At 55.0% G+C, this 24318-nt stretch overlaps 2 protein-coding genes across 2 annotated transcripts in view; one reads left to right on the forward strand and one right to left on the reverse strand.

The window, feature by feature from the left end:
* Positions 1–2302: 2302 nt before the first annotated feature.
* On the forward strand, positions 2303–19648 carry Ephb4 (EPH receptor B4). Its single transcript, XM_046427105.2, has 17 exons — positions 2303–2769; positions 5423–5493; positions 5716–6003; positions 6500–6896; positions 8517–8672; positions 8869–9201; positions 9463–9587; positions 9944–10109; positions 11615–11717; positions 11910–11974; positions 12096–12209; positions 12329–12576; positions 16078–16293; positions 16590–16739; positions 17148–17341; positions 17425–17580; positions 18640–19648. Exons 1-17 carry the CDS (start codon positions 2718–2720, stop codon positions 18767–18769), a joined length of 2964 nt encoding a protein of 987 aa, XP_046283061.1. The 5' UTR covers positions 2303–2717; the 3' UTR covers positions 18770–19648.
* Positions 19649–21949: 2301 nt separating this feature from the next.
* The window catches only part of Zan (zonadhesin), a 36533-nt gene continuing 34164 nt past the window's right edge, over positions 21950–24318 (reverse strand). The window contains exons 41-45 of the mRNA XM_046427107.2: positions 23876–24075; positions 23641–23779; positions 23139–23279; positions 22241–22343; positions 21950–22134 (exon numbers count right to left, since the gene is read on the reverse strand). Of these exons, the coding sequence (XP_046283063.2) occupies positions 22047–22134; positions 22241–22343; positions 23139–23279; positions 23641–23779; positions 23876–24075 (671 nt within the window). The 3' untranslated portion in view covers positions 21950–22046. The remainder of the gene's footprint in view (positions 22135–22240; positions 22344–23138; positions 23280–23640; positions 23780–23875; positions 24076–24318) is intronic.

The following is a 24318-nucleotide window of genomic DNA, read 5'->3' on the forward strand; positions in this document are numbered from 1 at the left end:
TGTGGATACTTAGCTTGCCTGGAAAGTGATTCTGGTGGTCTGAGGGTGGAGGAAATGATCTCACACCCACAGGATAGACCTAGGGTGACTCCAGAGCATTCGAGTAAAAATCTCAGGCGTCATCTCCATGGAAAGGGGAAATCATGGGATTGTTACTATTAGCTAATAATTCACTGGATCATATATATTAAATCATTAATTTCCACCAGGTTTTTAAAATTTCTTTCTTTCTTTTTTTGGCTGGGAGCCATGTTTTACTAACCTTGTAAACAATGATCATTTGGCACATGGTAGTTGTTCAAGAAGAGCTTCATTTATTCATTCTTTTATTGATAAACACTAGATACTAAGAATTGGATTATAGGCTGGGGATGGGATTTGAAGACCTGATAAGGGATAGGTTGTGTTTTCTTTTCTTCTCTTTTCAGTACTGGAGATTGCTAGGCAGGAGCTCTACCACTGAGCTACACCACCAGCCCTGGTGTTTTCTTACTGGGGCTTTCTTTGTCTTCCCTCTAGATGAGGGGCACTGATCCCCAGGGGGGAAGTACATAGGGTCCTGGTCTGACTAAAGCTGTATTACCTCTTCATCCCTCAGAGTTACCAGGCCTCATTTCCCTGTGCAGAGGCCCTGTCTCCTCACCACTCAGGCTGACTCCTCTCTGCATAGTGAACTTTATCTCCCACTAAATGAGAAAAATTAAGCAATCCAAGGCCTGGTTCAGCGGGTGCATGGAGGGCAGAGCCCACCCAGAGGTTGAAGACAAAAGTGAGAGGTGCAAATCCTGGTGCAGAGGCAGTGTGGGTGTGGATAAACAGGAGTGAGGAGCTGGATACAAGCAGGGAAGACTGAGTCTGGATGGGGAGGGAGGAGGGAATTCCCAGCCCCAGCCGGTCTGCCTGGCTCCAGCCAAGCCGGCTGTTTCCTGCCCTCTGTGACCCCCCACCCCGAGCAGGACCTAGGCTGGGCAGCGAGGAAGGGCAGGGGTGTGTGGAACACCACTTGTGTCAGGAAGATAAGTGCACAGGGACAAGAGGTTATCCAGGGCCGGCTGTAGTCTCTGGGGGCTTAGGGCTCTTGACAGCCCCCAGGTGTCCCGGATGCCTCCTTCCCTGTGACTTGGCTCCTCAGTGCCTCCAGATACTGTCCTCCTTAATTATCTTCAGTCTAAGCTCTTTCCTTCCAGCCCTTGGGGGCCGGACTCTGACAGCAGCACCCTGGAACCTCCACTATAGACACCCGAAGTAGAAGGGAGATTGGTGGGAGGAACATGGCTTTCCTGGATCTTCCCCTCTAACTGATGGATAGGGGGAGTTGGCAATGAGAGGAAGGGCCCCTCCCTGTCATCCTGAGGGCCCCCAGGAGACGGACAGGAAACAGCCTCAGGAAAGACAGCAGCAGCAGCCCCTCCAGCCCCAGTCCTCTGGGTCGTGGCTGCGGGCGGCAGGGACACCCTCCCCACACCCGCCCAGCGCCCACACAAGAGTGAGAGTGAGAAGAGTGATTTGGAGCTATCCGGACCATCACCATCGGTCACGCCTACCTTTTATTTACCCTTGCTTCCTTGTTTTTTCTAGATTCCTCTTCATCTCAGCCCAATTCCCCTGCCCTCTCTGCACATTTCAGCTCTGGGTTGCACGCACAGTAGGACCTCAATACTTAATGTGCATGAAATTGAACGTCACAGAACGTCAGCTGTAATTATTGCCTGGGGATTTCTGGGAGGCCCTCCATTCACAAAAGCCTCTACCCCTTTCTCCCTCCCCTTTCCCCCAAATGCAGTCTCCTGCACCAATTCGGGGATAGAGGCACATCCAGGACTGGAATCTCAAGTGCACAGCAAGGTCAGAACGAGCTTCGTATGCACATTTACTCGCACCTCGGTGTGGCTCTTCGCGTTGCTGCGTGTGTTTCTCTTTGGTGCCTGCTGGGTTCGGGCCTGTCCCGAGGGTCCCAGGGCCCTGGCCCCAACACGCGCGGTCCCAAGCAGGGCGCACGGCCACAGCGCACGTCTGGGCGGTCCTCAGGCTCCCCGCCCGCTGCCCCTCCCCCTTCTCCAAACTTTCTCTCAACTTCCCGACCTGCTCCATTGGACTCCCCGCTCCGCTTCGCTCATGAATTATTCAGCAGCTTGCGAGCCAATCAGCCCGCCTGGCCCCCTCGTCGAGCCCCGGCTGGGGGGAGCTGCCCCCGCCCCCTGCACGCCCCTCCCTCCCGGGCAGGCGCCGCCCGGCCCAGTCCCAGCCCCGGCCCGGCCCGCCCGGCCCCGCGCCGCAGTCTCCCTCCCTCCCGCTTGGTCCCAGCTCGGGCTCCCACCCTCCCCGCCCGCGCGGAGCGCACACGGCCCGGCGGCGCGAGCAGCGCCACTCCAGGGAGGGGGGGAGACCGCGAGCGGCCGGCCCACCTCCAGCCAGCCGGGGCGGGACCCCGAGGCCCCGAAGGGACCCCGACTCCAGCCACGTCTCGAACTGCGCCCGCCCAGCGCTCCCACTGCCAGGACGCCCCCAGGACGCCTCCTGCGCGCGCGGCAGGGACACCGGGCCACACCTGGGCGCCGTCGCCGGGTGCCCCGCGCGCCCGCATGGGCCAGCGCTGAGGGCCCCGATCGAGAGTCCCGCGCGGGGAGTTGGCGTCCACCCGCCCAGGGGAGGGTCAGACCTGGGGGGGCTAGGGCCCCCCAAACTCGGATCGGATCCAACCCGAGTGAGGCGGCGCCATGGAGCTCCGGGCGCTGCTCTGCTGGGCTTCGCTCACCGCCGCCTTAGAAGGTGAGTTTCCTTCGGGGCACCCCGCCATTTCTGGGGCCCCCAAAGTTGGGCCTCGGATTGGAGGGGCTGACCTCTCCCTGTACCTACCGGGGCACCCGGACCCCAAACGCTTCGGACCAATAGTGCTGGAGCGGGAGGGGGCGGGGAGGAGGCGGCCCGGCGGGGAGTGGAGTTTTCTTTTGTTTGGGAAAGAGATGGAGTCGAGCTCCGACCCGGACGTTCCCCTACCCCAGGCTCCCCAAACTCCTACTCCTAACGCCAGAGGCCCCTGGCAGCTTTGCCTTTCCTCCACACCCCAGTCTTCAAAACTATCCCCAAAGTTTCTAACCCACTTCCCACCTCGGGCCAGACATGAGGGAGGGACGTTCCTGCAGGAACAACTGCAGACCAGCAGAACTATGTGCTAGGCCATAAAACGACCCCCACCGACAATTCCTCAGCTTTCACACCTGGATCCTACAACTCCTCAACCCCGTCAGTATGGACACTCTCCAGAGTCACACTCCAGACCCCCAAATGGCTTGCCAGGCCACTGCCTTTACCCAGGGGGCTCCTCCTGCATTTCCCCAGGCTGTACCCGAATCCGTTCAAATGCCATCTGGCCCCCTTCTCTGCTTGAGTCCTCGGCTTCCCTCCACCTCTGAGTGCCAGCAGAAGCTGCCCTAGATGGCCCTAAGTCATCCCCACTCAGCCCAGCTACCTAAGCCTCTAGACAACAGGTTTCTAATTTTTTGCTGTATTCCTGTCCAAATATTTCTTCAAAGTCCATGAGACTCTCTCCCCTCCTCCCCCTCCTCCGGAGGGGCAGCCAGGAGTCCTCTAAACCCTCTTCTTGCATCCCTAATCTCCTTTCGGTGAGGCCCCCTCCCTTTCACTGCTGAGAATCAAAGGGTCTCTGGGGAGTGGGCCATGGGGGGCTGCTGACTCGAGGAATCAAAGGCAGTTGGAAAACCCTTCTCCCCTGGCTGGGCAGTGTGCTGCTCTGGGCTGGGGATCAAAGGCTGAGCATGGGAGGGAATGAGCAGAGACGCCCTGCTCAGAGACACCAGAAGAGAACTGTGGGCCAGGGGAAGAGGCGGCCAAGGGGGCTGAGAAACCTTCAGGATGAAGCATGGTGGGGAGATGCAAAGAGGAAATGCCTAATTTCATGCCTGTTACCCTGGTGCTTTCCAAGCCCCATGACTATGAGGAGCGAATTTGCTTTACACACCTTATCTTTTATCTTCACTTTCTGCAACCCTGGGAGAGGGAGGTCCTGTTGCCGCCATTGTTCAGATGAGGAGACTGAGGCTTAGAAATGTTAAGTAATTTGCCCAGCACCGCCCGTGTGCCCCTAGGGAAGTTGTAAGGTGGGAGATAGCCGAGGAAGGAGAGGGTGACAGAAAAATGGAGATGAGCAGAGAGTGGGGGAAAGAGAAGAGAGGCAAATGAACTAACTGATCAGAGTTGGAGGCGGCAGGTCTGAGAAGGGAGAGAAAGTGAGCCAGCTCTCCAAGCACCTAGGACAGCCCTGAAGCAGAGACAGTGTGTAAATTGGAGACAGGAAAACACTATCCACGCTGGAACAATGGAGGGTGGAGACGGCAGCCTCTATCCACCCGCTTCCCAGAACCGGGGCATCCTGTCCCCAACATGCTGGGCTGTCTCCTGCCACCCATGAGGGCCCTGGGCCTCACCTTGAGCTGGTCAGGTTCCTGCCTGCCCCCTGCCCACTGGACATCATCTGGTGGCTGCCCCACCCTTTCTCCCCTGCAACCCCTATGGGGGTGGGCGGTCCCTGTTCCAGGTGTGTTGCTGGCTCCCCTGGGAAGGCTCTGTCTGCTTCTCCCAGGTCCCCAGTCTCTTGCCCCCCACGTTGCCCTGGCCTCTGTGGGGATTCCCCCACCTTCCCTCCACCTTCTGCTGCCAGAGGCTGCAAGTTTCTCCTAATCCCCCTCCTTCCGCCAGTGCCCTGCCCCCTCCCCTCCATGATGCCGGAGCCCAACCAGGTGTGTTCACCCCTACCCCACACCCCTAAAATCTCTTCCCTTTTCCTTCCCGTAACCAAATCCAGATGTGAGAACTCTGGCAGGAGCCAGGGTGGGAACCCAAGCGTCCTGGCCTCCAGCACTTCCTCTTCTGATGGCAGTAAAGTGGGTGGGGGGGGGCAGCTGTGCTTCAGGGGCACAGCACCACCTTGAAGGAGGGAAGGGCTGGAGTGTTTGGTGTGAAAGGGGGTGGGGACTTGGAAGAGGAGTGGAGTTGGAATGGCAGGGAGGCCAACTCTGGGACTTTGGCAAGGGGAAGTGGAGCTTGAGGCTATTCTATAGGGACCATGGTGGGCACCAGCAGCCCCCCTGCCCACGTGGGGTCCGTGCCAGAGCAGAGTTCTCTTAACACTTTGTGAGCCATGGACCTTTTCCCCTTCAAGCATTGGAACCCTCCTTCTTCCAGTCCTGAGATCAGCATGGTTACTGCCAGCTGCCGCGGATGGGGTTGGCACGAAAACCAGAGGCATGATGTCGGAAGGGGAGCAGAGGGGATGGCTTGCCCCCTCCTCCTGTCGCCTGACTCCAGCTTGGAGCTACACAGAATCTCCTGCCTAAGAGATCTGGTCTTTGGGTCCCCCACCTCCACTCTGCAAATGCTGACTTGGTCTCTCTGTCTCTCTTAGAGACTTTACTGAACACAAAATTGGAAACTGCCGATCTGAAGTGGGTGACATTCCCTCAGGTGGAGGGCCAGGTAAGAGCCGGAACTAGGAACTGGGGCCCAGGAAGGAAACTGAGGGAGGGGGAGCTCCAAGCCACTTGCTTCCCATGCCACCCCCACCCCTAGCTGGAGGCAGGTTGAACTGGGGTTCCTCCAAGCCGCTTCTAGCTCCCTCAGCCCCTGCGACCATCTGTCCATCATCCCTCCTCACCCTGGGAGGGACACCCCTGAGCCCAGCTCTTGCCCTTCGCACAGTGGGAGGAGCTGAGCGGCCTGGACGAGGAGCAGCACAGCGTGCGCACGTATGAGGTGTGCGACCTGCAGCGCGCCCCAGGCCTGGCTCACTGGCTGCGGACGGGCTGGGTCCCTCGTCGCGGCGCCGTGCACGTGTACGCCACACTGCGCTTCACTATGCTCGAGTGCCTGTCTCTGCCGCGGGCTGGCCGCACCTGCAAGGAGACTTTCACCGTCTTCTACTATGAGAGCGATGCGGACACAGCCACAGCCCTCACGCCGGCCTGGATGGAGAACCCCTACATCAAGGTACCTAGCCCGGGGCCGCAAGCACCATGGATGAACTTCCAAGGCCTTTGGCAGGGGCACTTGCTAGTTTCTGGAAGCAACTTGTCTTTTTAAGTTCCAGCACTCAGGTCCCACTCATCCTATTGGGACCGATTGATTCTTCCTGCCCTGGGTCCTATATCAGTCTGTGCACGTGCCTGTCACTACTGTGGTTCATTCATTTCTGTCTCCTTGGCTGGGGGTCAGGCCCTGGCATGGCCTGTGTGTCCATAAATGTTTGTAGAACATGTGAATGACTGGAAAGGGGGTTTTGGGTGGTTGGACACATCATAGGAACTGAGCAAGGATGAATGGACAGCTTTGGGACCTGCAGAAACGTTCATATTGGGGAAGGCAGAGGGAATGTTCCAGAATAGGAACCAAGGAGGTCAAGGAACGCGGAGCTGGGATGAAGTCAGTCTTCCAGAAAATCAGAGGAGCTGGGGACAATGGCAGTAAGTCTCCCTCCACCCTGCAGGTGGACACAGTGGCTGCGGAGCATCTCACAAGGAAGCGCCCCGGGGCTGAGGCGACTGGGAAGGTGAACGTCAAGACGCTGCGTCTGGGCCCGCTCAGCAAGGCCGGCTTCTACCTGGCCTTCCAGGACCAGGGCGCCTGCATGGCCCTGCTGTCACTGCACCTCTTTTACAAGAAGTGCCCCCCACTGACGGTGAACCTGACCCACTTCCCAGAGACTGTGCCTCGGGAGCTTGTGGTGCCTGTGGCTGGGAGCTGTGTAGCAGACGCTATCCCTGCCCCTGGCCCCAGCCCCAGCCTCTACTGTCGGGAGGATGGCCAGTGGGCCGAGCAGCCGGTCATCGGCTGCAACTGTAACCCGGGGTTTGAGGCCACCGAGGGAAACACAAAGTGCCGAGGTGAGGACTAGAAGCTTGCCTGTGCTTTGCGAGAGGGTCCTGCACCCCAATCTTAAACTTTTCCACATTCTTTACTCTCTGACCACTTAGTTTTCAAAGCCTCCAGCTAAGTTTTGAGCTCTTCTTGATTCCAAGACTTCTCCCTTACTCTGTCCAACTCATCTTCTTTTGGTTGCTTTCTGGAAGCTGGCCTGGAAGGCAGGACTGTTCTTGAGTAAGGGGGACACCTTGTTGGGTTCAGGACATATAGTTTCCATTCTGGTTCCTTGTGGGTTTTCTTGGACTCAGTAAGTTCTTACTTGTCCTTTCTTTCGAGCAGAACTTCTCTGTTTGCTTTTCTGAGATGGAGTCTCACTCTTTTCCCCAGGCTAGCCCCGAACTCCTGAGCTCAGGAGATCCTCCTGCCTCAGCCTCCTGAGTTGGCTACTGTGTCTGGCTAGGGCAGGTCTTCCTAACCTGGGCTTTGTAGGTAGAATGGAGGGCACCTGTAAACTGTGGTGGAGGGGGAAAAGACTTTATTTTCACCTAAAATTAGCCACTCGTGCCCTATGGGATGTGAGCTGCAGTATTTGAAGTAGGATTTGAGGCTGATGCATTATCTACTTCATAGGTTTTACAGCCCATTCCAGGTGCCACAGGATCTCAGAATATTGTCATTGCTCATCATGACCTCAGTGTTACGAGGTTGAGACCTGCCCTGTATTTTTTTTTTTTTTTTTTTTTTTTTTGGTACCAGGGATTGAACTCAAGGGCAGTTGACCAGTGAGCCACTTCCCCAGCCCTATTTTGTATTTTATTTAGAGACAGGGTCTCACTGAGTTGCTTAGCACCTCTCTTTTGCTGAGGCTGGCTTTGAACTCATGATCCTCCTGCCTCAGCCTCCCAAACTGCTGGGATTATAGGCGTGTGCCACCGCACCCAGCCTGCCCCTGTTTCTTGCTAACCAAGAAATACACTGGTTGCTACATCACAAATTTGTTTCCTTTAATCCTTTGATCATTGTGTTGTAGCTTACTTGGTTTCCTTGGTAATCCTGTGTGTTTCGTGTTGTGCATTTCACATCGTTATTCCGAGCAGGGGTCTGAGGGCTGTACTAGACTGCCGCCAAGGTCGGGGTTAGAAAAGGTTACAACCACTTCTCCAAAAGGAGGTTTCGGTTTCTCTAGCAGGAGAGGTTTCTGATGTCTGCCATTCCACCTTAGCATTACATGCAACCTTAGAGGTAGCTGGACTTTTTTTTTTGGTACTGGGGATTGAACTCAGGGGCACTCAACCACTGAGCCACACCCCAACCCTATTTTGTATTTTATTTAGAGACAGGGTCTTACTGAGTTGCAAGTGCCTTGCTGAGTTGCTGAGGCTGGCTTTGAACTTGCACTCCTCCTGCCTCAGCCTCCTGAGCCTCTAGGATTACAGGCATATGCTACAGCACCTGGCCCCAGTCCTTTTTTTATTTCCTATTTTAAGACAGGGTCTCCCTAAGTTCCTGAAGTTGCCCTTGAACTTTTGATCCTCCTGTCTTGCCCTCCTGGATTGCTGGGATCACAGGTGTGCACCACAGTGTCTGCGTCCGACATGTTTTTGACAACCCACTCACTCTCTCCTCTTCTTCTTTCTCAGCCTGTGGCCAGGGCACCTTCAAGCCCGAGTCAGGAGAAGGGTCCTGCCAGCCATGTCCGGCCAACAGCCATTCTAACACCATCGGGTCCCCTATCTGCCAGTGCCGCATTGGGTACTACCGGGCCCGTGCGGACCCGCAAGGCGCACCCTGCACCAGTAAGTGACCATCAGCCCAGTACCATTTATCAGGGAGGGAGTGTGAACTTCTGGGGTGGACCCTATCACAGCCCTCATCCTTCCCAGCTTCCCCATGGCCCCTTGCCCTCTCGATGCCTAATGCTCCCTGGCTGCCCTCCCCCTCTCTGCCTGCCTCCTCCTCCCCCTCTCTGTCTGACCCCCTGATTTCCTGCAGCCCCTCCTTCTGCTCCAAGAAGTGTGGTTCCCCATCTGAATGGCTCCTCCCTGCACCTGGAATGGAGTGCGCCCCTCGAGTCTGGCGGCCGGGATGACCTCACCTACGCGCTTCGCTGCCGAGAGTGTCGTCCAGGGGGCTCCTGCCTGCCCTGTGGGGGAGACCTGACCTTTGACCCCGGCCCCCGGGACCTGGTCGAGCCCTGGGTGGCTATTCGAGGGCTGCGTCCTGACTTCACCTATACTTTTGAGGTCACTGCCTTGAATGGCGTGTCCTCTTTAGCCACAGGGCCTGTCCCATTTGAGCCTGTCAACGTCACTACCGACCGGGAGGGTGAGACTTGGCGGGGGTAGGAGGCAGGAGTGGGAGTGGGGTCCCTGGGAGGTATGGAGGGCCAAGGCTTGTGGGACCAGAAATGGAGAAGGGAGGCTGGAGAGTTAAGGACAAGTCGGGCTCCGGAGAAGGCTAGGGGCAGAGGCGGTCCAAAGACGTTCTTAAAACAGCTGGAGGACTGAATCAGGTGTAGCCTTGCAGAGCAATATGAGGGCTAGGTCTGCCTCGCAGCCGGGGCCCATGGCTGCCTGTCTCTCACAGTGCCCCCTGCAGTGTCTGACATCCGTGTGACACGGTCATCACCCAGCAGTTTGAGCTTGGCATGGGCTGTGCCACGAGCGCCCAGTGGGGCTGTTCTGGACTACGAGGTCAAGTACCATGAGAAGGTGAGACCAGGCTCTGGCCCTGGTGGTGGTGGTGATTTGTGGATCTGGCATTCGTGGCGGTGCCACCTGAATTGCAGGCATCGGGTGGCATTTGCTGTGTGACCTTAGGCCAGCCCTTTGGCCTCTCTGAGCCTCAGTATTCTCATCTGTGAACTAGTGACAACAGTATCAGCATCAGAGAATTGCTGCAAGGGTTAGGTTGACATAATGAGTGCAAAACACGCAACACAGAGGTTGGGTGAGCTCTTAAGTGGGTGGTCCCGCCACTCACAGGGCCAGTGGGCACAGGGGTGGAGGTGGGGCAGGAAGAATGGTGGCAGCTGGAGATTGTCTTACAGCCTCTTCCTCCTGAGCAGGGTGCAGAGGGCCCAAGCAGTGTACGGTTTTTAAAGACCTCAGAAAACCGCGCTGAGCTTCGGGGGCTGAAGCGGGGAGCCAGCTACCTGGTCCAGGTGCGGGCACGCTCTGAGGCCGGCTACGGGCCCTTTGGCCAGGAACATCACAGTCAGACCCAGCTGGATGGTGAGCCCGGGGAGCCGGACCAGGGTTGGGGTGCTGCCCCTGCCACAGGGGGAGGCCGTGCCTCTGTCCCATGATGATCTTGGGTCACAGCCTCATTTTCCTCTTTCAACCCATGAGGAACAGCCAAGTGCAGAGGGAGCGTCTAGGGCGTAACAAGCTACACCAACATCTGGGTGTGAGGTTGGCTTGGTGGCTTACCAGCCATGTGACCTTTAACAGCCCTTGACTCATGATTCCCCATCCAGTAAATGGGAAAATCATGAAGACTTTATTACATGGGGCTTTGAGGATCAAATGAGGTAACGTGTTGGTTTTATTTCTTTATATATTTTGTGGTAATGGGGGTTGAATCCAGGGCTGCTCTGCCTCTGAGCCTCATCCCCAGCCCCGTTTTCTTTCTTTTACTTTAAGACAAAGTCTCACTAAGTTTTGAAGCTGGCCTTGAACTTTCAATCCTCCTGCCTCAGCCTTTTGAATCACTGGGATTACAGCTGCATACCTAGGGGACCAACATCTTTGCAGCTGAATTTTAATCCTAGTAATCCATTGTATGAGCTGGGCAAGGTGGTGAGGGGAGGCTGAGGCAGGAGGATTGCAAGTTGAAGGCCAGTCTGTACAAATTAGTGAGACCCTGTCTCAAAATAAAAAATAAAAAGGGCTGTGGGCCGGGTGCGGTGGCGCATGCCTGTAATCTCAGAGGCTTGGGAGGCTGAGACAGGAGAAATGCAAGTTCAAAGCCAGCCTCAGTAACTTCGAGGTGCTAAGCAACTCAGTGAGACCCTGTCTCTAAATAAAATACAAAATAGGGCTGGGGATGTGGCTCAGTGGTTGAGTGCCCCTGAGTTCAATCCCTGGTACCCCCCCAAAAAAGGGGGCACTGTGGATGTAGCTCAGTGGTAAAGCACCCCTGGATTCAATTCCCAGTACCACCGAAACAAAAGCATTGTATGAAATTTGTGAATATAGCACATTTTCTTTATTCGTTCATTGGTTGGTAGACATTTGGGTCTCCATTTTTTGGTTAGAAATCTTAATTTTTATCTTCGATCTTTCACTCAAATGAGACTTTTTGTGGATCCCAATCTGATCAAAACAAAATTAAAACCGCTCTGGGGCTGGGGATGTGGCTCAAGAGGTAGCGCGCTCGCCTGGCATGCATGCGGCCCGGGTTCGATCCTCAGCACCACATACAAACAAAGATGTTGTGTCCGCCGATAACTAAAAAATAAAAATATTAAAAATTCTCTCTCTCCTCTTTCACTCTCTTTTAAAAAAAAAAAAAAACGGTCTGGCAGTTAGAAAGTTGAAAAATGTCCCGCCTTGTCCTGGGGGACTTCCGAGGAGCCTATGGGATGTGGAAAGCAGTTTGAAGGGCATTGTTCTCTCCCCGACCTGTGCTGCTGGGCTGGAGCCTGTCCTCAGGAGACCTCAGCTCATTGCTTGAGGCTGGGACTTGGGGCTGCAGGGCCCTTGGGGTCCACTGACTGGGGCCTCTCCTCCCCTAGAGAGTGAGAGCTGGAGGGAGCAGCTGGCCCTGATAGCAGGCACAGCGGTTGTTGGTGTGGTCCTGGTCCTGGTGGTCATTGTCATTGCTGTCCTCTGCCTCAGGTAAGGGTTTTGGGTATCTGGAGGGTCCTGGAGGTCCCTGGAAGCCCTGGGTGAATGGCCACCTGTCCTTGGGCTCCAGGGCCAGCCTTTCTGTCTGCCCCACTGGGCTGTTTTCCTTTGAAGTCTTCTCTGACCCCTGCTCCTTCTGCAGAGATGTGACTCTGTTTACCTTTTGTTCCCCATTGGCTGCAGGAAGCAGAGCAACGGGAGGGAGGCCGAATACTCAGACAAACATGGGCAGTATCTCATCGGGCATGGTAGGTGGGCCTCTGCTAAGGGAGGTCGGGGCTGGGGACCAGAGCAGTGAGCACGAGTCAGGGTGTCCGAGTCCCATGGCAGTCAATCTTGGCTAACAGGGTCCCCTGTGTGACCCCTCAGGTACGAAGGTTTACATTGACCCCTTCACATATGAAGACCCCAATGAGGCTGTGAGGGAGTTCGCCAAAGAGATCGACGTCTCCTATGTGAAGATTGAGGAGGTGATAGGTGCAGGTGAGAGGAGGGCGCACCTGGGAGTGGGCCCGGGGGGCCGGGGGCAGGGGTGGGGCAGGAGGGATGGCAGGGCTGCACCCAGGCAGGAGGGGAGCCAATTCTTGGTGTCCCCCTTGAAGGCGAGTTTGGTGAGGTGTGCCGGGGGCGACTAAAGGCCCCTGGGAAGAAGGAGAGCTGTGTGGCCATCAAGACCCTGAAGGGGGGCTACACCGAACGGCAGCGGCGCGAGTTCCTGAGCGAGGCCTCCATCATGGGCCAGTTTGAGCACCCCAACATCATCCGCCTGGAGGGCGTGGTCACCAACAGCGTGCCCGTCATGATCCTCACTGAGTTCATGGAGAACGGAGCCCTGGACTCTTTCCTGCGGGTAAGACACCCCACTCGCTACCCACACCCACCCTGTACCCTCCCAGGGCAGCCAAACAGCAGGGGCCAGTGGGGATCAGAGCCCAGCACAGCAGAGCCCAGATCAGCTGCCAGCTCTCTCCTCGGGCCACGCTCTGGCTTGGTTGTTCCTTCAGGAAAGTTCAAGTTCCTGAGACTAGCCTTTCCTTGGACCTGTGTGGGGCCAGCTGACCTCACACAGGTAGGGGCTAGGGACAAGAGCAGTGAGCAAGACCAGCTGAGAAGTGGTCATTCTTTTGACAAACATTTTTTGGTACTGGGGATTGAACTTGAGCATTTAACCAGTGAGCCATATTTCTAGCCCCTTTTTGTATTTTATTTAGAGACACCGTCTCGCTTAGTGCCTCACTAAGTTACTGAGGCTGCTTTGAACTCGCAACCCTCCTGCCTCAGCCTTCCTAGCTGCTGGGATTAAAGGCGTGCGCCACCGCGCCTGGCTCTTTTGACAAATATTTACTGAGCACCTGCTATGCACCGGCCCCTATCCCAGGCCCCGGGAACAATGCCATGAGTACAGCAGCTGGGTTTTCTGCTCTTGGAGAGCAGACAGTCTCATGGCAGTTAACAAGTAAACAAACGAGCTTTTCAAATAAGTAAACAAACCATTGCAGTGTAAAAAGAAAGAAAATCAGAGGGATCTTGGAACGACGGCGGGAGATGAGGCGGGAAGCACTTATTTTATTTTTGTCACTTCTGAATTTTAAGCTTTACTGGGTGTCTTTTAAAAATAAATCAGGGCTAGGGTTATGGCTCAGAGGTAAAGTGCTCTCCTAGCATGTGTGAGGCACTGGGTTCGATCCTCAGCACCACATAAAGTAAAATAAAGACATTGTGTCCACCTGTAACTGAAAAATAAATATTTAAAAATAGATAAAAATAAATAAAAATCAAAATGTTTTTCTGCAGAGCAAAATGATAGTGCATTTCACAGAATTACAATGATTCTTTAGTACCATCTAATGAACATCCAGTTGATATTCACATTTTCCCACTTGTTCCCAAAATGTCCTTTATTGTTGGTTATTTCAAACCCAGGATCCAATTCAGGACCAGACATTGCACCTGAGCTTGTCATGACACTGAAATTCTGAGGACCTGGGCTTCTTGTCCCCATGAATGTCCCACCTTCTGAATATATGGCTTCATCTTTGTGGGGCTATTTATTTATTTGGTTTTGCTTTCCTGGGGATTGAACTCAGCGGTGCTCTACCACTGAGCTTTTTTTTTTTTTTTCCCCTAGCCATTTTTATTTTTTACTTTGAGACAGGATCCTATTAAGTTGCCCAGGCTGACCTTGAACTTGTGATCTCCTGCCTCAGCCTCCAGAGTCACTGGGATCATAGATGTGTGTCTCTGCACCCAGCTCCTACTGGGGTCATTTAGCTCATTTCTCTTGTATTTCCTGTAAGCAAAGCTCTTTCTGATGTTTTGATAAGTTGGAAATAAAACATTTATGGCTGCCCTGTATTTCACACTGGTCCCATGGGTGGACAGTCACTTTGGCCCCCTCTATATAAGTGTTGCTGGGACAGATCCTAGAGTGTCGAGAGGACAGCCTTACCCCTCCCTGTGGTCATAGGAGTCTGTGATGTGATGTTGGGACTCTACAGAGGTCGTGTTGCAGGGAGGTGAGGAGGTAGAAGGGAGAAGAGATGACATTTGGGTAGACGAGAAAGAGCCAGTCATGAGAAGACAGGGACGAGGTGTGGGATGAGAGTGGACACCCACAGTAGGCCGGAAGGAACTCTGCATGTTTAACAAACAGGCTAGTAGCAGGGTGTGGTGTTACACGCCTGTCATCCCAGTGGCTGGGGAGGCTGAGGCAGGAGGATCACGAGTTCAAAGCCAGCCTCAGCAATTCAGCAAGACTCTGTCTCTAAATAAAATATAAAAAGGGGTGGGGTTGTGGCTCAGTGGTTGAGCACCCCTGGGTTCCATCCCTGATACAAAAAGAAAAAAGAAAAAGGCTAGTGAGGTTGAGCAGAGGAGCAGTAGTAGGTCTTGCAATGGGGGTGGGAGGAGACGCCTTTGGAGGAATTTAGGCTGGAGAGTGAGATGATTGAAGGAGGTCCCTTTAGGGTGCTGGGGAGCCAGTGCCACCACAAGCAGCCAGTGAATAGACTGCTGCAGCCCTTTAGGGGTGGGGCGAAGTGGTTGGACTTTGGATACATTTAGGAATCAGGGCCAGAAGATTCCTGAGGATTGCAAGTGGCAGGTGAGTGTGGAGGAATCCCAGGAAACTCAGATCTCCTGCCTGACCACTGCCAAGTGGCGTTTTCATAAACTGAGATGGGGAGCATAGGGCATGTGGGTGCGGGGCTGGAGGATGAATTCAGAATTTGATTCTTGGCCTCTGGGTCCCTGAACCTGCAGGGCTACAGAGGGTTCCTTGTAACCCAGCAGAACCAGAAGACAGGATCAGTTAATTCCGTATGCCTGGTCAGTTTACCTGATGGACACTCTGGAGGGTTTTGTTTCTGGTTTTTGCAGGGCAGGGATTGAACCCAGGGCCTGTGCATGCCAGGCAAGCGCTCATTCTACCACATCCCCAGCCAGAGAGCAGACTCTGAAAAAGTCAAGGTTGGGCTTTAGACCTCGGCTTTGGTGCTGTGTGCCCCAGTTTCTCACTGTTCTCTTGCATAGTCATACAGTGTGCTGAAGTTTGAGGCTGGATCAGGATGAAGACATTTCTACCAGTAGACACGCAGCCCAGAGCACACTTCTAACTGGCCGGACTCTGGCTGTCACCTAAGGAACATGTTAGATTAAAAGCACTAGTTATTTTCTGAGTGTAAAGCACTGTACTAAGTTAAATGGAAGAAAAGAAAATTTAAATCATCTCCTTGTCTTTTTTCTTTTTGGTGTCAGGGATTAACAGGGGCACTGAACCACTGAGCCACATCCCCAATCCTTTTTTTTTTTTTTTAATCTTTTTTTGTATATGGACACGATACTTTATTTATTTTTATATGGTGCTGAGGATCGAACCCAGGGCCTCACACATGCGAGGCGAGTGCTCCACCACTGAGCCACAACCCCAGTCCCTCAATCCTTTTTTATATTTTATTTAGAGACGGTTTCACTGAGTTGCTTAGGTCCTTGCTAAATTGCTGAGGCTGGCATTGAACTCATGATCCTCCTGCCTCGGCTTCCCGAACCACTGGGATTATAGGCGTGCACCTCTGTGCCTGGCTTATCTCCCTATAGTCTTATCAAGAGAGACCTGAATGCAGATCTTTGAAACAGGAATGAGGATAGGCATTGTATGATGATGTCATAGTAAGAGCTGAGCGAAGGCAAGATGAGAGAGGAGGAGGGCTCACCTGGGGAAGCTGGTGGGCTTCCCTACAGGTGAGTTGAGAGACCGATCTGCAAATGACAGATAGGGTTTAGGAAACACAGAGAGGGAGAAGAGTGGGCAGAGCGGTCCTAACCAAGCTCCTCTTTCTTGTTGGTTCTCTAGCTGAACGATGGGCAGTTTACAGTCATCCAGCTGGTGGGCATGTTGCGGGGCATTGCCTCTGGCATGCGGTACCTTGCTGAGATGAGCTATGTCCACCGAGACCTGGCTGCCCGCAACATCCTGGTCAACAGCAACCTAGTCTGCAAGGTCTCTGACTTTGGCCTTTCCCGATTCCTGGAGGAGAACTCTTCTGATCCCACCTATACTAGCTCTCTGGTGAGTCTGGGGACCAGGGGATGAACCAGATTCCCAGGGCTACGTGGGGAGGGCGGGTTGGAAAGGTAGGAGGCTGAGGAATTGCAGCTCTGGACCAGGACAGGATTCGTGTTCAGACTGAAGGAGAATCAATTTCTGGATATTTAAGGAAAGAACAGAGTTGGGGAGGGGAGGACTTAGGTCCCAGAAACAAAGAAGGCCTGAGCTAGGGGGAAAAGAGCAAAGTCAGGAGGCCGGGTGCTGTGTGCCTGGGTCCTGGGTGTCCCTGAGTCCATCTTTTCCTCCTCCTCCTGCAGGGAGGAAAGATTCCCATCCGTTGGACGGCCCCTGAGGCCATTGCCTTCCGAAAGTTCACATCTGCCAGCGACGCCTGGAGCTATGGGATTGTGATGTGGGAGGTGATGTCTTTTGGGGAACGGCCCTACTGGGACATGAGCAATCAGGACGTAAGTGACCCTGGGTCCTACCAAGCATTCTGGGGTGTTCTCTCACCTGGAATATGGGGTGGGGGTGGAAGTTTCCAGACTCCTTACAGGCAGTTGGGGGGGGCGTGGCACAAAGAAGAGGTGATCTGCCCAGAAGAGTCTGATCTAGTATATTTGGGTCACAGAGGGATACAGGTGTGGAGGGCAGGATTGAGAGGTTACACATCCAGATCAAAGCCCAAGAACTTCTGGGGTGTCCAACCACAGCCAGCCTCAAGAATAGCCAGAAGGACTCCCAGATGTGTGATTCTGGGGGCTGTAGCTCCCGTCCTGGCATGGGCTATGTTGTCATTCCTGGATGCCCTTTGGCATCTCCCTTCTCCCGGGACAGCGAGACAGCCTCACTCTGCGTTTCTTCCCATCACCCAGGTGATCAATGCCATTGAGCAGGACTATCGGCTGCCCCCGCCCCCAGACTGCCCCACCTCCCTCCACCAGCTCATGCTGGACTGTTGGCAGAAGGATCGGAATGCCCGGCCCCGCTTCCCCCAGGTGGTCAGCGCCCTCGACAAGATGATCCGGAACCCTGCCAGCCTCAAAATCGTGACCAGGGAGAATGGCGGGTGAGGACCCCAAAGAAGAGCCCTCCTCCTTCCCCCATCCCCCCCCAGAGCAGAGGTCAGCATTCCCCACCTCCCCCCTGCAGTGCCTCGCACCCTCTCCTGGATCAGCGGCAGCCTCACTACTCAGCTTTTGGCTCTGTGGGCGAGTGGCTTCGAGCCATCAAGATGGGGAGATACGAAGAAAGTTTTGCAGCAGCTGGGTTTGGCTCTTTCGAGCTGGTCAGCCAGATCTCCGCCGAGTAAGTGGAAGGGACCGAAAGCAGAGGGCACCTGGGGCAGCGAACGAGGGGGCCAGAGCCAGGCCCTCAGGTTCAGCAGGGGTCTTTGGGGTTAACCTCCAGGGCCAGTGTCCCCTCCGTGGAGCAGAGCTAAGGACTCCAGAGCGCCCCTAGAGCAACCCCCCAAGTAGTACTACTGGGGCTGCCCGCAGGGGCCTCGGGGATCAGCACACCCCACTCATCTCCTGGAGCCGCCTCAGCCCGGGTCAGCCCTTCCGCTCCCAGTTTGTATCTATCTTTGTGCTTCTATCTACATTCCAGACCCAACTCTCACCCTAACGTGTCAACTCCGCTTCTCTTTTCCCACCCATAAAAGGAGAAGGTTTTGGAGATCCTTCCCGGCCTTAATGTTAAATGGTTTTATGATTCCACGGCCTCCCAAACAACTCTTCTCCCTGGGTTGGCCCCTGGGACTCCTCCTTTCTGCCTTCCCATTTCTCTCCCAAGGCCTCTACTTACCCAGGTTTGAGTAATAGCAATAGAAGTCTGGAGTCAGAGGGACCCTGGCAAGGCCAGTCCCTTGCCCACCTGCCCTGCTGGGCCGGGGTCTCACTTCCCCAACCTGCTACAGCTTCTCCTGTCTCGGGGTCCTATCCAGTCTCACCTCCTTTGTCCCTTATCTCAGACTCCGGGAACCAGGAGCTTCCCCTTCCCCTCCACCCAGTTCTTCCTTTCTCTCTTCCTGGCCTATTTATTCTCACTTCTCCTTTCCCCTCTAAAGCAGTTTGTGCGGCCTTTTCTCCCCTGCCACTTTGGGCTTCTGATGGGCCCTGCCTTGGAGAGACCGAGCTGAGACCCAGCCCCACCACCTACTGCAGCTGCACACAAGGCCACCCCCCCCACCCCCGACCCGCACCTACATAGAAACTGCCCTATAACTAATGACCTATTACCCGTCTGCCCCGCTGGCCTTCCTGATTGGCTGACAATTCCAAAGCTGAGAAAGGGTGGGGGGCCTGGAACTAAGCAAGAAGGGTGCCCCCCCAGCCCTATGGCTCACTTAGTCCTATTATTCCACAGGGATCTGCTCCGAATTGGAGTCACTCTGGCTGGACACCAGAAGAAAATCTTGGCCAGTGTCCAGCATATGAAGTCCCAAGCCAAGCCTGGAGCTCCGGGTGGGACAGGAGGACAAGCCCCTCAGTACTGATCTCCAGGAATTCCTCACCCCAGGGGCATGGCCTCCCCTTTTTCCTGGGGTAAAGTGTGGGGGGGTCTCACAGAGGCCCCCATCCTTAGCCCCACTGGATTGCACTTTGAACCCATAGGTGTGGAGAGTTGGCAATTTGGAGAGACAGGACTTGGGGTTTGTGCTATATCACATCCCATCCCCTCCGGGCGGGAAACCCCAAACCCCAGGGTGAGGGCACCTTTCCCTCAGAACTGGGTGTGACCAGAGGGAAAGGAAGCACCCATAATCTCCCAGCTTCCCCAGAGGGCTCCCCAGGTGCTCCCTCACCTCCATGGGCATGTTCTTGCAGACCAAAGAGAGGGTGACCAGCCTGCCAGCTGGGAGTGGAGCGCTGTCCCAGGAGGCAGGAAGGGGTGTCATGCAATGACACAGTCATTGATCTTTGATGCCCCGACTTGCTGCTGTTGCCACCGAACTCAAATCATTCTTCCTTGTAAATGCCCCTCCCCCATCTGCTGCCTTCATATTGAAGGTTCTTGAGTTTTATTTTTTTGTTCTTGGTCTTCATTCCCTCCCTCCCCTCTTTCTGTTTTGTTTTTCTGCCATCCCAGTCCTTATTTTTTTGTTTTGGAGGGCACCTGTTTCTCCTCTCCTCCTTTGCCCAAGGTTGAAACAGGGACCCTTCGAAGTGTCTTATTTCCAGAGCAGTGCCTTGGTCACACCACAGTCCCAGATGGTTCCCTGCCCCCCAAATCCCCCCAAGCTGTGTCAGTGAGGGAAGTGTGGGGAAGGGGGGCTGTGGTGGAAACCAGAGACAGACGCTGGTGCTTGGAGGGGTCCTTAAATTATATTTAAAAAGAAACTTTTTTTGTATAAATAAAAGAAAATGGGACATGTCCCAGTTCTGGGGGTGATTGCAAGCCAGGATGGACTAGATTTCCAAGGACAGTGGGGTCTGGGTCAGGCAGCGGAGCTGTGGGGGCCTGAGTACTTGGTTCCCAGCTCCCAGCTCAGGGTGTGTTTGAGATGGTGGGGTGGGGGCCTTGGGAGATGAGTCACTGGCAGCTGCTTCTAACCGCTCCAGCTAGCTGTGCCAAGAGCCTGGGGCATCTCCGGGGTGGGGCTGCCCCCTCCCACCCTTGCCTGGTTCCTCTTAGCCCTGGCAGGGGGCTGTGAGGGAGGGAGGCCTTGAGCCCACAGCCCTGCCCTGCAGCCCTCTGAAAGGGAGGGGGCATGGCTGGAGGGGGAGACAGATGTGGGCCAGATGTTGACAGCTGGGGTTGGCTGAGAGGCCACAGGGGAGAGAAGGTACTGGCTGTGGGGTAAGGGAAGAGGTGGGAGTGGCTGAAGGGGCCCCCCACGTGTGTGCTGGATGGCGGATGGCGGGCAGTTGGAGGACAATTCCCTCATTCAGTATGCCGCCCAGGCAGGTTCTCCCAGCCTGGGGAGCAAGGGACCAACTGAGTGTCTGCCCACCCCCATCCCCCACTTGTCCTCCCCACACTGGAAGATGAGGCTGGGGTCTACCCCCACTCCTGCTCTGCTCTGCCTCCTCTCCCAGCAGGACACCAGCAGGCAGGCTCTGGCCAGCCCCACTACCTGAAGCAGCTTTTTTCCACTTCTGCCTCCCATCGCCCCCTGTTGTCATGTTGGGGTCAGTGCAGGTTGGGCCCAGGACAGTGAGCTGGTTCCACCTCCACAGTCCTCTGCCCCTTCTCTCCCTTGGCGATGTATTTTGATTCCCCAAGATGGGGTGGAAGGGATTCTGTCCTGCTTGAGGGAGTGGGTCCACCCAGAGGCCAGCACCCCCAACCCCCTGCCCCTGCCAAACAGACTTCCAGGCTAGATAAGGTAACCTTCCAGGGCTGCTGGGAGAAGGAATAAAGGTTAAGGCTGTAGGGCAGAAATGGAGCCCAGGCAAAGATGAAGTCCAGGTGCAGGAGTGGAGCTGGGGGCAGGCAGCAGCAGGAACCCACGATGCTCCGCTCCGTTCCAGAGGCTGCCCTGCTGCCCCATGTGTGGAGCTCCTCCACCAAGGGAGTGAGAGCCATGCCAGGCAGGGTGGCCAGCCCAGGGCACCCCTTCTTTCCTGGGCCCTTTCCCCATTAGGTTGCTGAAGGGCTGGTCTTCTAGGGTAAGCACAGAGTCACATCTTTGGAGTATCTCAGTCTATCCTGCTCCAACAGACCCAGACCCAGGTTCCAGACTGTCAGGAACCTACACCCCAACCCTCCCCCGGCCTCCCTGTCTCCCCTAGAGCCCAAGCAGGATGGGCCAGCCTGTCTTCCCAGGCTACCTGATGTGAGGACGGAGCCCCCCACCCACAAGGGAGGGGCAGAAAGTAAGTCCCTCAATCTCACCCTGGGCTGGGGGTTGCCCCACTCCTACTTCAAAACTGGCCCCAACCCCATCCTCAGTTCCCAAAGTAACTCCCAGGCCTTTTGGGGGGATGGAGAAATGGGGATGGTGAGCTCCTTCCCTGAGGGTCATTCACTTCACGAAAGAGCCACAACCCCATCCTTAGCCTTCACTCAGGGGTGAGTTTCATCATTAGAAACATAGAGATCATGCCAGGGGGTGGTGCCTGGAGGCGGAGGCAGGAGGACTACAAGTTCCAGGCCAACCTCAGCAATTGAGCAAGGCCCTAAGCAATTTAGCAAGACCCTGTAAAAATTAAAAAGCACTGGGGATTTGGCTTAGTGGTAAAGCACCTCGGAGTTCAATCCCCAGTACCCCCCCCCTTTCCCTGCGAGAGGGCTCCTCAAATGACTTTTTATTCCCTTTAGCAGGGATCTCAGAGGCCTGTCCTCCAAGAAGCAGGGTTCCTGAGTAAAGATGGACTTGTGGCGCCTTTTCTCCTGTACCCCAGGCCACAGGCTTCATTCTACCTATTTCCCTGCCTTCTGCCTTTCCTGTTGATGGTGTCTCCCAGAGCTGAATGGCTATTCCCATGGCTTCTTCTAAGGGACAAGCTGCTTTCCTCCTCAGATCTAGCCACCCTGCCACTCCTCCTGCTGGGGATTGAACCCAGTGCCTCATGCATGCTAAGCTCTCCTAATGGGCCACATCCCAGCCCAGTAGCACCCAGGCCTTGGCCCCCACCACTCTCCCTCCAGTTTCAACTCCAAAGACCCATCTCACAGACCACTGCTTCTGCCATAATCACAGAAATTCAGAACTCAAAAATAATTTTTTTTTTAATGTCCACGTCTGACAACAACTCAGAACCGAGTGGCTCTGAAGGCAGCCTGAGGAACACTGCGGAAAATGGAGAAAACCGGCCTCCAAAGAGGACTCAGCTCTGGAGGTGCAGGTGCTGGCCCCAGAGTGGGCTCTCACCTGTGTCCCCCAACTGGCCTCTGTTCTGGTCCTTCATTTTCTCCCTAGGAGGCAGTGGAGAGCAGGTGTGGCCTACAGTGAGGCCTGTCCTTCCCCACACCCCTGTTGACCTATCCCACCTGGCTCTCCTCACCCCTGCCCAGGACTCACCTCCTCCTCCTCATCCTGTAAACACACTCTCTGATCGCTGCTGACACTATGACCACCGCGGGCACCAGCATACCCAGTAGGATGGCCACAAAGTTGGATGCTTCTGGATACAGGAAGAGAAACAGGAATGTGGGTGGGAAGAAGGCAGTCCTGTTGGTCTGAGGGACCTCATCTCCCTAAATATCTGGGCGTGGCTGGTTCTCCCTCCTGCCCCCAGCCCAGCAGCCCTTTCTGGTTCCAGACAACTCCCAGAAGCCTTGACAGTAGGTCCCCAGAGTCTCAGGTATCATCCCTGCCAGGGTTTCTCAAAACATCCCCAGAAACACTTCCACCAGCCAGGATCTGGCTGCTTGTTACAAAAGCAGATTTCTGGGCCCACTTCAGACCTACTGAACCTAAATCTCTGGGTGTAAGTCCTGGAACATGTTAAACAAGTTACCCGCTCCCAGTCTTGTGTAGAACAAACTTGGGGAGAACCCCAGTGGCACAGTGGAATTTGAGCTTTGGGTAGGAAAAAATAGTAAAAAGTCCAGAAAGGCCTAAAGGGACCCAGATGGGGGAAATAATGGGGTGAGGCAAATCCCATAGGGGAGGGAGGAAATGGAAAGTTAGGGCTTGAAGAGCAGATTCCAGAGCATGGGAATAGGAGGTGGGCACAGGGGCTAGTTGAGGACCCCCTATCTTGCTAATCTCTAGGGATCATTATGCTATAATCCCTATTATACTTGATATATATATATTATTATATATATGCTGTAATAATTTATTACCTATTATATCTATTGATAAATATTATATCTGTAATCTATACCTATAATAGATATGTGTTAATATTATGCATTTAAAACAATTCTATGGGGGCTGTTGGTTGGGCCTGGGGCCTGGGCTCTCCCCTCACCTGGCTTTTTAGGGGGAGGGATGTCCCGCGGCTCCGTGCACAGGGCTCCCCCATAGCCGACCTCACATTCACAGATGAAGCTGGCCCCCTGCTCCAGACACTGACCATCGTTCTGACAGGGGTTCGGAAGACACGGAGTTTCTGCAAGATTGGAGGGCTGTGAGGGGCCAGGTGATTCTCAGTGCAGGGGAGGCAAGGCTGGAGGCTGGACCCAGGAAGGCAGCAGCGCCTCCAGAGCCCGGCGCTAGCCCCAGCCTGGGCTCTGGGGAAATGCTTAACCTTTCTTCATACCCACAAGATGGGTGCGCTGTGCTTGCCATCAGGTGCTGTAGAAAAGGACTAAAGGGACAGGGCTTTGTAGGTAACAGATGCTCAGGGAGGGAGAGGTCCTTTTCCTTTTTTCTTTCTTAAAAAGAGAGGCAGGACTTCCTGACAGCCACGTGGGAACTCTGAGCAGAGGATGGGGCGGGGAGCAACTTGGAGCAGAGAGATCCAGGCTCACCTCGAAAGCAGCCGCGGGTGAAGTTGCCTAGGGTGCAGATCTCCTCGGAGCTGCAGCCGAAGGGCTCACACATCAGGACCCCTGAGCTGGCACAGGTACAGCGCTCAGAGCAATCCTCAGTCACAAAGCTGTCACCCAGCTGGAAAGGAGAAGGGCAGAGTTGGGGTTCTGGTTTCATGCTGGGTCTGGCTCTGTGCACCTTGGCTTCCGTGGGCCACCCGCTGCCAGCCCCAACCTGGTAATAGGCACCGTCTCTGGTGCAGCCGCAGTCAGCTATCGGGAGGCTCTGGGCACCACTATAGGCGTAGCCTGGGAGGTTGGCGCAGCCTTCCACGCAGGGGCCCTCACAGTCCCCAAGGGTCACCAGGTTGGCACAGGACACCGGGCAGGGCATCATGCAGCTCTGATACACGGTATTGGCTGGACATGTCATGGCTGAGGGGACAGAGACATGGCCAAGAGTTGGGGCCAGCCAAAAAGGCATGGGGCTATGGGACAGTGGGGCTGAAGGTGGAAGAGGGGGTGCAAGATGGCTGCCTGGAGGCAGGAAAACCAGAGGAACAGGTACCCCATCTGAGGGGTTCATCTGGAACATGAGCACAGTGAAGGAGCACAACGGATAGAGGCGGGTGCACAGGAGAGGAGGAAGGGGATGCAGTGATGGGAGAAGGAGGCTCC

Source organism: Marmota monax, unplaced genomic scaffold, assembly GCF_021218885.2.
Source record: "Marmota monax isolate L192 unplaced genomic scaffold, Marmota_monax_Labrador192_F-V1.1 WCK01_AAM20220418_F8-fsc00341, whole genome shotgun sequence".
Taxonomy (NCBI): Eukaryota; Metazoa; Chordata; class Mammalia; order Rodentia; family Sciuridae; genus Marmota; species Marmota monax.